At 36.3% G+C, this 15,662-nt stretch overlaps 2 protein-coding genes across 2 annotated transcripts; one reads left to right on the top strand and one right to left on the bottom strand.

The window, feature by feature from the left end:
• Positions 1 to 2,756, bottom strand: LOC146508688 (B-cell receptor CD22-like). The gene is made up of 5 exons (XM_085178136.1): positions 2,589 to 2,756; positions 2,176 to 2,265; positions 1,490 to 1,858; positions 678 to 983; positions 1 to 356 (listed from the first exon to the last, which is right to left on the bottom strand). Exons 2-5 carry the CDS (start codon positions 2,216 to 2,218, stop codon positions 1 to 3), a joined length of 1,074 nt encoding a protein of 357 aa, XP_085034262.1. The 5' UTR covers positions 2,219 to 2,265; positions 2,589 to 2,756.
• Positions 2,757 to 5,758: 3,002 nt separating this feature from the next.
• Positions 5,759 to 11,929, top strand: LOC146508687 (uncharacterized). Its single transcript, XM_085178564.1, has 8 exons — positions 5,759 to 5,963; positions 6,287 to 6,376; positions 6,694 to 7,062; positions 7,250 to 7,453; positions 7,768 to 8,082; positions 8,189 to 8,312; positions 8,926 to 8,995; positions 9,184 to 11,929. The coding sequence occupies exons 2-8, from the start codon at positions 6,334 to 6,336 to the stop codon at positions 9,538 to 9,540; spliced, it is 1,482 nt and encodes a 493-aa protein (XP_085034690.1). The 5' UTR covers positions 5,759 to 5,963; positions 6,287 to 6,333; the 3' UTR covers positions 9,541 to 11,929.
• The last annotated feature ends 3,733 nt before the right edge of the window (positions 11,930 to 15,662 follow it).

Genomic DNA, 15,662 nt, shown 5'->3' with positions numbered 1-15,662 from the left:
TTAAATTTGAGTATAGGGGAGATGTTTCACTCGTAGATACTTACTACTATTTTTTTCTTCAGATGGTGATGAATTAGAATTGAACTCATTTATTATAAGGCTGACACTTGATGAGGTATTTCCAATACTATTACTGCTGACACATTCAATAGTGGTGTTGTGATAGTGATCTTGGGACACAGTGATGGTGCTGGTGACTCTGGTGTTTGACACATTGGTTGCTACAGAGTACTCAGTGTGGCCCTCCAAGTGTGGCCATTTGATGGTGGGTGAAGGAAACTCCTCACTGATACACACACAGGTCAAAACCTTTGACTGAGCGACACATTTAGAGTCATTCAAGATTCTTGGTGCATCTGCAAAAACAGAATAAGAAGCTCAGCATCAAAATTACAGTAAACTCATAGGAACATAAATAGTCTTAACACATTGCTTCAATATAAGAATATCTGATACTGAAGAACACAACAATGTAATTAATATTACATTTACTTTCCAGATTTGAATGAAAACTGCTTTTTTTTAAGTAAAAAATGCAAATAATAAGAGCAGACAAAATATAATGTCAGTTATGAAAGTTTTACACTTACAGTAATTACAACATTATTATAATTACTGCTTCTACTACTAATACTGTAATAATGATAAAATATACTTTTGCCAAGAGTAATACTCACACTTGACATTAAGAGTTTTTGTCTCATTTGTTTTGACATTTTTGAAGGTGACCTTACAGGTGACCTGACCACCGTTGTGTTTTGTTGAAGCGTTAAAGGTCAGAGTTGACTTGAAGGCAGTCATACTCTCAGACTTGAATTCAGTGTTGGTTTCTTTGATTTCATAGAGCTTTTGTCCTGATCCACTCCATATCCAGGTGATATTAGGAGTGGATCCAGAGCAGAGACCAAGAGCGCTGCAGGTCAGTGTAGTCTGCTCTCCCTCTGTTATTTCAGGAATCTCCAGTGTGGGCTTTTCACTCAGCTCTAATAGGAAAGTAAATGAAACAAGACATTATAATCAGCATAAAAACCACTGCTAATTTAAAGTAGACATATGATCACTTTGTTAAGTAACTTAAATTGTAAAAAGTACAAGATAAGGCTGAAAAGTTCCAAGACAGATGCAAGCTTTGTGAGGTATACCCAAACATCAGTTTATGTCTGACCAAAGGAATAGACTAAAGGACATTCAGCAGTTTCTGTTTTTGTTTTTCACTTTAGCTGACATATATGATGAATGGAGACACAGGACCTGCATTACAGGAAGATGTTGTGCCTTTGTGTTAATCTGAGCATTATGTTTATTCACAAAACTCTTTGGAGTGGTATTGATTTAACAACTCTTAAACTCACGTTAAACAAACACATACTAGTGCCATAATGCAGCTGTAGTTAATACAGCTCATTGTAATTTAGTCGAGCTAACTCATTTAAATCAAACATGATAACGTGGTCACTGTGCATGGAGTATTTTTGGTAGGTTTTGATACCTGTAACTGTGACTGTGATGTTTGCAATCAGTGTGCAGCGAGTCTTTGTCTTAGCGACAGCGTGATATGATCCAGAGTCCGACTTGGTGAGGTCATTGATAATGATGCCGTAGTTCTTATTTTTCAGGTCAGCCTCCAACAGTGACACCCTCCTTTTAAACTCAGAGTCAGTTTTCGTATTGTTACTGGAGCCAAATATTGTTTTAGTTATGTTTCCATCATGTTTATACCAAGTTATATTTTCAACATCCTCATCCTCTGTAGTAAAAGAACATTCTAGAACAACACACAGTCCAGCCTGTGCTGATACATTTTCATCACTTTGCGTGATTATGCTGTTGCTCTTTGGACACTCAGGAGTCCGAGAACCTGGACATGCAAAAACAAAAGAGACAAACCAGAAGAGAAGAAGCTGAGTTCATGAAAATCAAAAACGATGGTAAACAACACCATCAGTTTACATCGATTACAGTGTTTATATTTAAAGATGCCTCTTTTACTTTACTTCTGCTGTTAACTGATATGACTTATATAAGCGGTGCAGTTCACAGCTGTTGCTTCCCATTTTTAATTTAGTAAATGACATTTTCAAACACGGCTGTCTTTGAAACTGCAGTTTTCCTTCTTTTTGTAGTTTCCTTAAATTCATATATTGATGAAGATTTAAATAAAATTTCTTTCTGTACCTGTGTCAGCGAAGAGCAGAATCACCCAGATGAGAGGTAACATTCTGATTTGAATGACAGCACAGCTTCTCTCCACAGGATAGACGCTTTCTTTTCAAAGCACAAACACACAAAAGGTGCATTAAAAATATAGAAAGTTCAGTGGCTGATAGAATCACATACAGGATATTACACTTACACATTTACTGTTTTAATATATTTTTTCATGTGACCAATAAACTTGGCTGAGATCTTGAAATATCACAGTTTCAAGCATTTCTTGATATCTGTGCCACCGAGAAGCTAAAAATTATGAATGGAAATCTCTCAGCCTCAGACTTCTTCAGTTAAGTATACACCAATCATTTACAATCATTTTTATGAAATTACTGAAGCAAGAATACTACAGAGAAAAATGGATGAAAGTGTTTTACCCTCACTCTGTGTGAATCTCCAGCTTTTGTTTCCACACACTGATCTCTGCAGACTGTCTGCTTTCAACTGACTCTTCTTCCTCCTCCTCCTCCTTTGTTACTTCTCTTTGCTCTTCAGAAAGTTTCGCTAAGTTTAGCTTTACTCTGCTGGCCATTATTTCCTCTTAGACTGCCACCACACTTACAGCTAAAACCTCCTATCACATTATGATGTTAATGTGAAACTTTAACAGCAGTGAAATCAGAAATAATCTTGAACATGAGGTGCTAAGCTTTCAAATATTTGGAGGTTTAAAACGGTTCAACTGTTTTAAAAACAATCGTCTGACAATTATGCATTGTAATGCATTGTAATATATAGATGCATGTTAATGCTCCGCTTTAAGGTGTCACTTTGATCTTTGAAATAACTTCTGTATTTGCAAGAGGAAGATTTGCTGCTTTGTAAAATGTTTGTACTAAAGAAGATGAGTGATGAAATGTTTCTCCTACTGAAAACTGAAGAAGCTGAACAGAATAAACTCTCTGGGGTTTACGCATTCTTATTAACATTATTAATATTGTCCCATATGGTAGCACTTCATTCTCTCCGAGTTCCTGTTTACACTGTAGTATTTTAATATTACAATTATTTCTGTGTAAATACAATTTGTCCTAATCAGTCATTGACAGCACTAACTAATGTAACCTTTAGACAGCACCACAGTGTGACAGAGAAGAACGATGTTGTAACTGACATGTCCCTCAAACATGCTTTCTGTTTTAAAGAGTGACACATTGCTTACTCTGACACTGTAAGTCAAGAATATTCATACAGTACATTTCTGAAAGAGGAAGTAATCCCTGACATACAGAAAAACAGCAGAGCAGTGCCGAAACCTTGCAGCAGGCTCTGGATGCTGGGGCTTAGACAGAGCAGGGTTCACAGGGGGCCCTAGCCACCTTCAAAACTGGAACGAATGCAGAGGAATGCAGGGTCTGAACCGCCCTGGGAGCAGGAGCAGGTGCGGGAAGAGAGACAGGTTCTCGGATGATCACAAGAGGAGAAAAAAAATTATTTTCAGGAACATAAAAGTCCTTGATGAGTACGGAACAATTGTTATGGAAGCAGGTTGATAATGAACCTTCTTCTGATAGTCCAGCACGGGTTCACAATAAACAGTATTAGATTTTTCTGGGCTGCGAACAGCAGTCTTTGCGTTCCACGGAGACGGTGGGAGCATGCATTGAACAATACAACTCTTATTTAAATTTGTTTGATGATCTGAATCATTTGAGTGTGACAAAAATGCAGATAAAATTGGAAACCAGGAAAGTGGCAAACACTTTTTCACACCACTATACTTGGACATTCACCTGAACGATGGACTGGAGGAACAAAAATGATGCCGTGTATAAGCAGGGAATGAGCAGATTCTACTTTCTAATGAAGCTCAGATGCTTTAATGTGCCCAGCAATTGTTGGAGCTCTTCCATGCCATCTTCCTCTGCTTGTCCACCACTACCATGTCTGATTGGTTGATGTCATCCATGTAGAAGAGGTGGTTGATGATTGCTCTATTCCGTTATTGCTGTGAAATGTGTTTCCTTTCCGTTCCTGTTATAAACAGCTTTATGTTTTCCACAATTTACATACAATATACTTATTAATTGTGCACAATATTTGACTTTTTTGTCAAATGGCATTTAAGAGTGGTCAGAAGCCATATTAGTTCATTACAAAGTGAAAAAGCAGCAAAAGCTTTTTGTTCAATACATTCGCACAGGTATGGCACCTATGTTTTTAAAATGGTATCTTCTTTATTTTCCTGTATATTACTCTTTGTTTATATTACTTATTAGCTGCTATTTTGTTTCGTATGTACATTCTTCCACTCACCTGTAGGGGGCAGAGTAAACCATCTACAGCACAGTAGTCATATGGTGTGGTCCGAGCCTGGAGCCTCTGCACAGACAGGTTGTATACTATTATACAACCTTATGTAATACAATTACAAAAGTTAATACTATGCATAAATGAACCCATGCACCCATATTGGCAATGAGTGAGAAAAATTATACTTGTGTGTTAAAATAGACAATTTATCGTTGTCAAAATGTTCGCTTAATTTTCAATATCAGAGGCTGACAAATTCTACCCAATTAAACATGATGACACCAGATCATATAGTACATTAAGCTATTCACACATTTACTAGAGGTTGCAAAACTTCACCACTGCATAGGTCAAAGGTAGCTGCTTGCACGAATGATCTGTCGGGTTATTTTTTAGGTGCAGGCTTGTACAACCTGCCAAAGCTAATACATGAGCTGGAGAAGCTGAGGGACTATATTTTTCAAAGTTAGGCTTTCCATCTTCCTATTTTTTTCTTTATTACAGTGGAAAGATGAGGTGATATGCAAATTTAATGATGAAAAAAACCCACTTCACTTCATAGTTTATAGTATTTAGTGATATTTATTTTGCATAATAAATGTTTTAGGTTGAGTTTGCCTTTATGATTCTGTTAAAGTTGTTCTATATGTCAGAGGTTACTTCCCCTTTTAGAAATGTGCTGCATGAATACTCTTGACATACAGTATCACAGTGAGCAATATGTCACTCTTTGAAACAGAAAGCATGTTTGAAGGACATGTTAGTTACAACATCTTTCTTACCTCTGTCACACTGTGGTGCTGTCTAAAGGTTTCATTAGTTTGTGCTGTCAGTAACTGACAAGGACAAATTGTATTTAGACAGAAATTATTGTAACCTTAAAGCAGTAAAGTCTAAACAGGAACTCGGAGAGAATAAAGTGATTATTATTAACATTATTAATAATGTTAATAAGAATGCGTAAATCCCAGAGAGTTTATTCTGTTCAGCTTCTTCAGTTTTCAGTAGGAGAAACATTTCATCACCCATCTAAATGACTTCTTTAGTACAAACCTTTGGCAAAGCAGCAAATCTTCCTCTTGCAAATACAGAAGTTATTTCAAAGATCAAAGTGACACCTTAAAGCGGAGCATTAACATGCATCTATATATTACAATGCATTACAATGCATAATTGTCAGACGATTGTTTTTAAAACAATTGAACCATTGTGAACATCCAAATATTTGAAAGCTTAGCACCTCATGTTCAAGATTATATCTGATTTCACTGCTGTTAAAGTTTCACATTAACATCATAATGTGATAGGAGGTTTTAGCTGCACGTGTGGTGGCAGTCTAAGAGGAAATAATGGCCAGCAGAGTAAAGCTAAACTTCCTGTAAACTTGCTGAAGTGCAAAGAGAAGTAACAAAGGAGGAGGAAGAAGAGTCAGTTGAAAGCAGACAGTCTGCAGAGATCAGTGTGTGGAAACAAAAGCTGGAGATTCACACAGAGTGAGGGTAAAACACTTTCATCCATTTTTCTCTGTAGTATTCTTGCTTCAGTAATTTCATAAAAATGATTGTAAATGATTGGTGTATACTTAACTGAAGAAGTCTGAGGCTGAGAGATTTCCATTCATAATTTTTAGCTTCTCGATGGCACAGATATCAAGAAATGCTTGAAACTGTGATATTTCAAGATCTCAGCCAAGTTTATTGGTCACATGAAAAAATATATTAAAACAGTAAATGTGTAAGTTTAATATCCTGTATGTGATTCTATCAGCCACTGAACTTTCTATATTTTTAGTGCACATTTTGTGTGTTTGTGCTTTGAAAAGAAAGCGTCTATCCTGTGGAGAGAAGCCGTGCTGTCATTTAAATCAGAATGTTACCTCTCATCTGGGTGATTCTGCTCTTCGCTGACACAGGTACAGAAAGAAATTTTATTTCAATCTTCATCAATATATGAATTTAAGGAAACTACAAAAAGAAGGAAAACTGCAGTTTCAAATACAGCCGTGTTTGAAAATGTCATTTACTAAATTAAAAATGGGAAGCGACAGCTGTGAACTGCATCACTTATATAAGTCATATCAGTTAACAGCAGAAGTAAAGTAAAAGAGGCATCTTTAAATATAAACATTGTAAACGATGTAAACTGATGGTGTTGGTTACCATTGTTTTTGATTTTCATGAACTCAGCATCTTCTCTTCTGGTTTGTCTCTTTTGGTTTTGCATGTTCAGGTTCTGGGACTCCTGAGTGTCCAAAGAGCAACAGCAGAAACACACTAAGTGGTAAAAATGTATCAGCACAGGCTGGACTGTGTGTTGTTCTAGAATGTTCTTTTACTACAAAGGATGAGGATGTTGAAAATATAATTTGGTATAAACATGATGGAAACATAACTAAAACAATATTTGGCTCCAGTAACAATACGAAAACTGACTCTGAGTTTAAAAGGAGGGTGTCACTGTTGGAGGCTGACCTGAAAAATAAGAACTGCAGTATCATCATCAATGACCTCACCAAGTTGGACTCTGGATCATATCACGCTGTCGCTAAGACAAAGACTGACTCCACACTGATTGCAAACATCACAGTCACAGTTACAGGTATCAAAGCCTACCACAAATACTCCATGCATACCTCACAGAGCTTGCATCTGTCTTGGAACTTTTCAGCCTTATCTTGTACTTTTTACAATTTAAGTTACTTAACAAAGTGATCATACATCTACTTTAAATTAGCAGTGGTTTCTATGCTCATTATAATGTCTTGTTTCATTTACTTTCCTATTAGAGCTGAGTGAAAAGCCCACACTGGAGATTCCTGAAATAACAGAGGGAGAGCAGACTACACTGACCTGCAGCGCTCCTGGTCTCTGCTCTGGATCCACTCCTAATATCACCTGGATATGGAGTGGATCAGGACAAAAGCTCTATGAAATCAAGGTCACCTTCAAAAATGTCAAAACAAATGAGACAAAAACTTTTAATGTCAAGTGTGAGTATTACTCTTGGCAAAAGTATATTTTATCATTATTACAGTATTAGCAGCAGTAATTATAATAATGTTGTAATTACTGTAAGTGTAAAACTTTCATAACTGACATTATATTTTGTCTGCTCTTATTATTTGCATTTTTTACTTAAAAAAAGCAGTTTTCATTAAAATCTGGAAAGTAAATGTAATATTAATTACATTGTTGTGTTCTTCAGAATCAGATATTCTTATATTGAAGCAATGTGTTAAGACTATTTATGTTCCTATGAGTTTACTGTAATGTTGATGCTTAGCTTCTTATTCTGTTTTTGCAGATGCACCAAGAATCTTGAATGACTCTAAATGTGTCGCTCAGTCAAAGGTTTTGACCTGTGTGTGTATCAGTGAGGGGTTTCCTTCACCCACCATCAAATGGCCACACTTGGAGAGCCACACTGAGTTCTCTGTAACAACCAATGTGTCAAACACCAGAGTCACCAGCACCATCACTGTGTCCCAAGATCACTATCACAACTCCACTATTGAATGTGTCAGCAGTAATGGTATTGGAAATACCTCATCAAGTGTCAGCCTTATAATAAATGAGTCCAATGCTAATTCATCATCATCAAACGATACAGAAAATAACTGTAAGTATCTACGAGTTAAATATTTCCCCTATACTCAAATTTAAGACATTTCAATACCTGTTTTCAGCTTTAGGTAATCAGCACGGTTTATCTCATTTGATTTCAGATATATTCACACAGTTTTTAACGATTATTCTAGAGAAGAAAGTCTACATTGCAGTGTTGACAGGGTTTGTGATTGGGATAATCCTTTCAACAGTCATTGCTTGTTTGGTAACAAAATGTCGCAGGTAATATTACATTTATATGTTATTCTCTATTTTTGACATCAGTGTTTTTGTATATTTTATTTTATAAAAAGGAATATTATATTTTCTGAATTGTTCATAGTAATGCTCACCATTTTCCTGGTATACTCGACGATTTCTGTTTGCACACATGTAAATTTCTATTAGGTCATTTTTATATAAAGTTTATTATATACTGTTAGAGGTTCTAAATGGTGACTTAAGTTTTTATACCAGAACCTTCCACATATAAATACCATTATATATGGGAAAGAACTGAAACACATATTGTAAAATATCAAAATTGTCAGATATTGTTTTGTCACCATTATCATGCTGCAATCAGTATTTACTTTTTGTGAGTTTTCATAAAGTTTTGGCTTATCTTACATCATCAGACACATGCCATCATATTTATATGTAAAGATAAAGTGCATTTTTTGATCCAAGATATTTTTTCGGCTTTTAACATGAGAAAAACCAGATTGAGCACAGAAAAAAAATCAGATTATGTGAACTATTTGGGGGGAGGGGGGGGGGTTGCCACGACACAACACTTCTGGTCTGCTGTGAGACCTTCACTAAGCTTCATTTCTATTAATTAATTTCTTCCCAGAAAAAAGTGGAAGAGGTCAGAAAATCTGTCTGAAAACCTGGAGATGGTGACTACTGAAGCTGGTCCAACGGTAACTTAAATAAGTACTTAGCCTTTGGTAACATGTCTGAATATGATATTTATTTTATGATATTAGTTTGATTTTAATTATATTGTTGGTCAAATATTAAGCTATTTTGGTTTCTGTCATGTTATTACATCATTATTGTTTTTTATAAGCTGTCAAATTACCTGTAATTGCTGCCTTGTGTTTGACAGATGGATACTGATCAAGCAGCAACATATGATGGGATCCGTGAGCCAGAGGAAGCTGAAGGAGAAGCTGAGTCTGTTGCACAATTACCATCCAATGGAAACTGCACAAAAGAGGTGGAGTACTCCGACATTAACTTCTCTGCACTAAGACCGAAGAACCCTGAAGAGGCAGCAAACACACAGGATGCCAGAGACACAGAGTATGCTGAAATTAAAAGAGAAGAAGTGAGACAAGAAGACGCCCAAGAGGACAGTGAAATGTTGGAGGGCAATGAAGAGAATGAGTTCATGAGTAAAAAGGACAATGAGGAAGGTGAGGATGTGGCGCTGTATTCCAGTGTGGAGGAATTAATGGGTTAATTATGAGAGCTGTGAGATCTATCACATTTGGAGAAATTAACTGTGAAGCATCACACAACCATTACAAACAGAAGATACATGCATGCTGCAATCAACGTATGCATTGAGAATTGTGTGTGCTTTGTTAGATGAGATGGAATTTCTGGGATTTTTCAATTACGAAAAATATAAGCATGTATGTAATATAAAAGGATAAACGTGTTTCCACAGGACTTACAAAAATGGTAAAAATATCAGATGTGGTGTTTAATGTGGTCTAAACAGAAAAATAGTGGGTCGACTAATCAGATCCAGGTACTGACAAAAAGGTTTTTATCAAATATCCTCTCATGTTATAACTTCTTTCTTTGGTATGTAAGTGGCAGTCGTTAGTGGGGACTCCACTTATTTAATACGAGGAAATATTCAGGTGTCAGCCATACTATGTAAATATTGTAACAAATCTTCTTATTTACTTCACCTTCGAAAGACTGTTCCACAAGAACATAAGGTGAAACTGTTTAAATTAGGGGTGTCAAACTCCAGTCCTCAAGGGCCGGTGTCCTGAAACGTTTCCATGTGTCCCTGCTGCAACACACCTAGATAACCTTAGTATGTCATTTGCAAAATTCTGTAGAGTTTGACTGTCTGCTGAGATGGCAACCCCTAACCCGAGTCAAGTAAATTTAAATAAATGAAGTGGAAAATGTACGTGTAAAAGTACTTTTATTGCACTGTGTTCATTCACTTATGAGCTGCTGTGAATCAAATGGCTGAATTCCCCATCTCAGCATGCTAATGACCCACTAATGTTATTCAGGTGTGTAGCAGCAGGGACGACCCTCGAAGACTGGAGTTTGACACCTGTGGTTTAAATCATGAATATAAATGTTAAATCTTTCTGAAAAAGTTTTTGTATGCAAACAATATTCTTTACATTTTGCATATCTCTGTATGATACATCAGGTAGAATTAGCAGCTTCATGTAACAGTCAAACATTTCATCATGTTAATAAAATTCAGTCATAAATAAGGTGAATGCAACTGAAATCAAATTCAAGCTCAGAGTGAGAATTTATTCAGTTGCATTATTGAGTTTGTGGAGGAGGGGAGAGAACAGCTTTGCTTTGTTAAAAAAAACCATAAAAAGCTAAAGGAAAGCACACCCTGGTAAAGCTTTTGTACAAATTCAGACCACGCATGGCATTTTCTAGTTTGACGCCTCTCAGACGAGGGTTGTCTTTGTTCTGCTGAACTGCTGTAAATAGTGCAATTGCAAAAGTCCAGCTCCACCTTTCAGGCTACTTCCCAACTCCACAAACACTGGACTAAGGGGGTCGTAATATTTAGATTTCAGGTTTCTTTTACAGCTTAAAATTGACCGTTATAGTATCTTACTGTGTCAAAATGTGAGAACAGGAAGATTAGACCCACCGATAATAGAGTGATGCCTAATAAGGAAGTATATATATATATATATATTCGTCTGTGACTCTTGTGAGAACAATAACTAGTTCATGAATACTGTACATAGATGACAGGTGTTAGTAGATGAATGCTCAATCTTTGTGTTTGAATCTGCGGGTATTTAAAGCATCTTTTAAATAATATTGTTTTAATCATATATTTTTTAATATGGTTTTCATATATCAGTAATCGCACACCATCATACTTTAAACAGTATGCACTGTGTCAGCTATTTCACAGTTTAAAGTGCTGATGCAAAGTTAAGATAAGGTTGTTGGTGGTTGGTTGGTTAGCATGACAACAATTTGTTTCTCCTGTTTTTAGCAACTGTTGTGTACTTCCTTTTTTTATGATTTATGTCACTTATAGTCATTGCTACAATGAAAATACCTTTTTGTGCTCTTTGTTACATTTATTTTTAGCTTACTGTGATAGCCTGAGATTGAGGAATTACTGTAGTGTGAGGAGAAGAGCAGTTATACTTTGCAGTAAATGTTTGTGCAGGTTTTGTTTTGTTTTGTTTGTTTGAATAAATGGAAGTAAATGCTCATGAGTTTTTTCAGACCTGCCGTTAAACATGTTTTGGGTTTGGGGGGGGTCCAAAATTGATTCCCAGGGGGACTGCGGTAGTAAAATGTAGTCACATCAGTATGGAAAATATGAATTTGCAACATCCTGTAGTGACATCTGTGTTAAACCTGTTTCCTGTGCAGTTTGCTTCCTGTACATTTCTTGAGCATTCTTCTGTTAATAAAACTATTGAATTTTTAAAGAAAAAAAAAACCTGCCTCTTGTCTTTCCTGAGAAGATTTCTCAACATCCGGATGAGCCTGCTCTTTAAAATTAGGCGCAACAAACAACACAGTAACTGAGTTTATGTTGTGGGTCCTCACTCACAAAGTTTATTTCTCTTTCAGTACAATTTTGACCTCATCAGCACTGTTTTCAGAAATATGTAACACACTAAAATTTCTTAAAAATTGCAGTGGTTATTTTCTTTTTCCTGTTTTTTCTATTAACTATAGCACTTTAATTAACTGCTATTTAGTATAGCGGTTCATTAAAGTGCAACACTTTCCTCTTTAGCATGTGTAAGAATGACATACTTCTTAAACACTGCTGCAAATAGCATTTCCTCTTTCAGGGCTTAGGTAGAAGCCTTGCAAACTTAGATTTGAAGAAGTCTGTCTTCAATAGTAAATACATTTCATGATATATTAATAACATTTTCAAGTCTTCTGTCCCTAAGGTATCCTTCTTCTTGAACATTGGCCTTTTTTGTTGAGATTTGGTGTTGAGTTCAGTGCATGGCTTCTCTGGAGGCAGCAGTGTGCAGTGTTGTTGAACTGCATTATGATATTACTGGCCACATCATGAAGTACACGTTGCTTTTGCACCTTGGATCAAGCTTTTGATTTTAAAGTGTTGTACATTCAGAGATGTTCTTTTGCATTCCTGGGTATAAAGAGCAGTTATTTGAGCCTCTGTTGCCTTTCTATTAGCTCAAAAGAGCGCGATCATTGAGCTCTGACATCAGGCAAGGACGTTTTTAGCCACTTTCTGGATATTTTCTCTTTTTGAGACCAATTTCATAGATCTTTCTGTAAACATTAAAGACTATAAATAGTACAATTCAATCAGGACCGTCCTTTAAAAAATGCAGAATAAGTAAATTATAAAGATAGATAACTTTGTAGTGGTGTAGGGTGGGGTTATGTTAACCATAAATTAAAATTTGTCTTCAACATGGATGAAAATTGATAACAAGCCTCATAACTAGAAAACTATGATTCTTACAACTGTCTTAACGCTATCTTTATGTTTCTGTTTACAAGGAGTAAAAGCCAAACTCGTGGAGGAAACCTGTCAGCGAGCACGTTTAGTTCACAGTTCCACCCCAATAAGTGACTCAGAAGTTTGCTCTATTTCTGCATCAGAAAACCCACAGTTACCTTATTTCACAGTTAACAAACTCAGTTTGACCTAAACGTGCTTTTTGGAACAACAGGTCTGACTTTTAATGGCTTTGACACAACACAAATGGCACTCAAACAAAAGTAGTCTGGACTGTGCATCTGCCAGCAAAACATAATATTTTCCATCATGTAGCCTTAGCGTCGCATTTAAATATACAAGTTACTTTTACTTTAAATAAATAATATTGTGGTCACCTATTCTGCTCCACATATTTATTCTCGCAGTCTATTAGCAGGAATCATACTATAACATAATCACTGTTTGTCATATAATGAGCTTTGATGCAGTGTTTGGAGCTAACATTTTCAGCTCCTTTCCCTTTAAGACTACCTGCCATTTACCGTAACCTTTTCATCAACAACAGCTTTTAATAGTACGTCAGGACTCTTAGCAACAGAGCTGTGTGCCTTGCGCACAGCTCTGTTACATTTATATCATTATATATGATCAAGACTAGAGAAAAAAACAAATGTGTGTTTAGAGAAGGGTAAAGCCTGACATTTTGGCTCACAAGGATTGCTTGCAGATAAGCTGACCTCATTATTTAATATTGATCATGTCTGATATCTATTTTGAACATTCACCATTGTGAGTCATTCTACATGACCAAAAACAAGGAAAAGGATCACAGGTCTGCTTTTGAGGTTTTATTTCCTTCTTTGGTTTCAAGCTGTGTTTAACAATTTTATCTGATCTGTTACAAGCCCACTGAAAGCAGCCAGGGTGTTTACGTAACATTATGTAAAAGTAAAATTTTCAAAGCAGAAAAAACTGTTTTTCAAATTCATATAATTCAAAATATTGCATTAGAGATATGCAGTAAGAGTAAAGACTATGAACAAGGATGATTTCAAATGGAGATAAAACTGACTGGAAGAATGAAACCTCAGCAGTCACTCCTGCACAACATACGTAGCTCTAAAGCAATATATCACAACCCAGATCTATGCATGGAAATGTCTCTTGAAAGGAGACTTATGGCTACCTCCGCCGTTGATGTTGTGATTCAGCGTGTTTGCACTGCGACGAAAGATTCTGCAAAGGCCTGACCTTTTTCATCAAAATGCCACTATTAAGGAACTGCACTAAAATCTGCTGTCATTTCTGTCCATGAACCACGAGGTCAACAGCACCGTCACCCTTACTGTAAAAGATTAAAGCAGAACTTCTGCTGCATGTGTGAGTGGAAATGAAAAAGGGAGAAATAAAAGGGAACCTCACCACTAAAAAGTAGAAGAAGGCGGTCCCTCATCATCATTTCTAATTATATCTTCTTCTTCTTTTTTGTTACCACCACTGTTTCTTGACATTAGTTTGACAGTTTTTAAAATCTATATCTTTATAGAGAAACAAACCTATTGTATGTAAAAGGAGAAGCAGTTCAAACGAAGAGGAAGAAGTTGATTAAAAAAGGGTTCCGTAAGTCAAGTTTGACAATAATTAAGAAATGTTACATCTATGTTGTATTTTAACAGTTGTTGCTATAGTGTAGCTTAATAAAGGAATGAACTGCAAAGACAGAAATAAACAAACAACAAACTGATGACTTATGTGTTCATTCACTTATGAGCTGCTGTGAATCAAATGGCTGAAGATTGACTAGTATTCTAGTTTGTGCAGCACAATGTGTTCCGTGTTATTAAAGGCTGCTGTGGTATTTTACTCTATGTTGACATCTAGTGGTTTTATTAGGAAACTGTTGTAAACAGCAGTGCAGGAGCCTATGTGAGGGGTTTTAAATGTATCAGGTGTACCGTACAGGTGATGAATGGCTCACTATTTGTCACCTATTTGTGAACGGCTGATTCAAATGAGAGGTGAATGAACAAATCATTTGCGGACTTCTCAAAAAGTGAGTCTCCTTGTTGATAAGCAAAGCAGCAAAAGAAAAGAGGAAAAAGAAAATGGGCCAAAGAGAAGGACAATGGTGAAATTTAGAAAAGAGGTGGAAAAGAGACCAGAAGGAGATGGTGAAGAGGAGATCACAGGTGAGGATGACAAAGTATTAAGTGAGGTGAGGACAAAGTTAGTCACCTCAATTCAAATGACTGGGATAGTTATAAAGCTTTAAATTTCAAATCTCATTCTGTTTCTGCCTACACAGTTTACACAGTTTGGTCACACTCTATCAGGGTCTATATTAAAAAAAACACACAAAGTCCATATTAAATGTCTTAAACATGAATTATTTCAAATGGGCAACAGGGGGCGACTTGTGTGGTTGCAAAAGAGAAAGTGTCCAGCTATTTAAAAGTCTATTTTCAGAAAAAAATTAATTTAAATGGAGAAGACATCAGTCAGCAATCCATTTTCTTCTACTTCCACATCTATGACCAATTTTGAACCATCAATTAACCTAAAGCCCTGCATGACTTTGGACTGTAGGAGGAAGTCAGAATGTTCAGAGGGAACCAGCAGAGAATGTGCAAACACCACACAGAAAGGCCCCAGGCTGGTTTCAAACCTAGGACGTTTTTGCTGGGCGACAACGGTGCTACTGACAGCACCACCCTGTACGTCTTTTTGATCAAGTAAAGACAATAAAAAGCTGTGAATATATAATGTAGAATTTCATTTTGCTGCATATTTGCAGTTCTGATTTTTGCATTAAGATGGACTAGTGTATACTGTACAGGGCTGCATGAGCTGGCATATCATGTGAAGAAATAAGTAGCATGTGCAACTAGCTAAGATCATAC

The sequence above is a fragment of the Neolamprologus multifasciatus genome, chromosome 11 (assembly GCF_963576455.1).
Source record: "Neolamprologus multifasciatus chromosome 11, fNeoMul1.2, whole genome shotgun sequence".
Classification (NCBI taxonomy): Eukaryota; Metazoa; Chordata; class Actinopteri; order Cichliformes; family Cichlidae; genus Neolamprologus; species Neolamprologus multifasciatus.
This window is presented reverse-complemented; position numbering and strand designations above follow the sequence as displayed.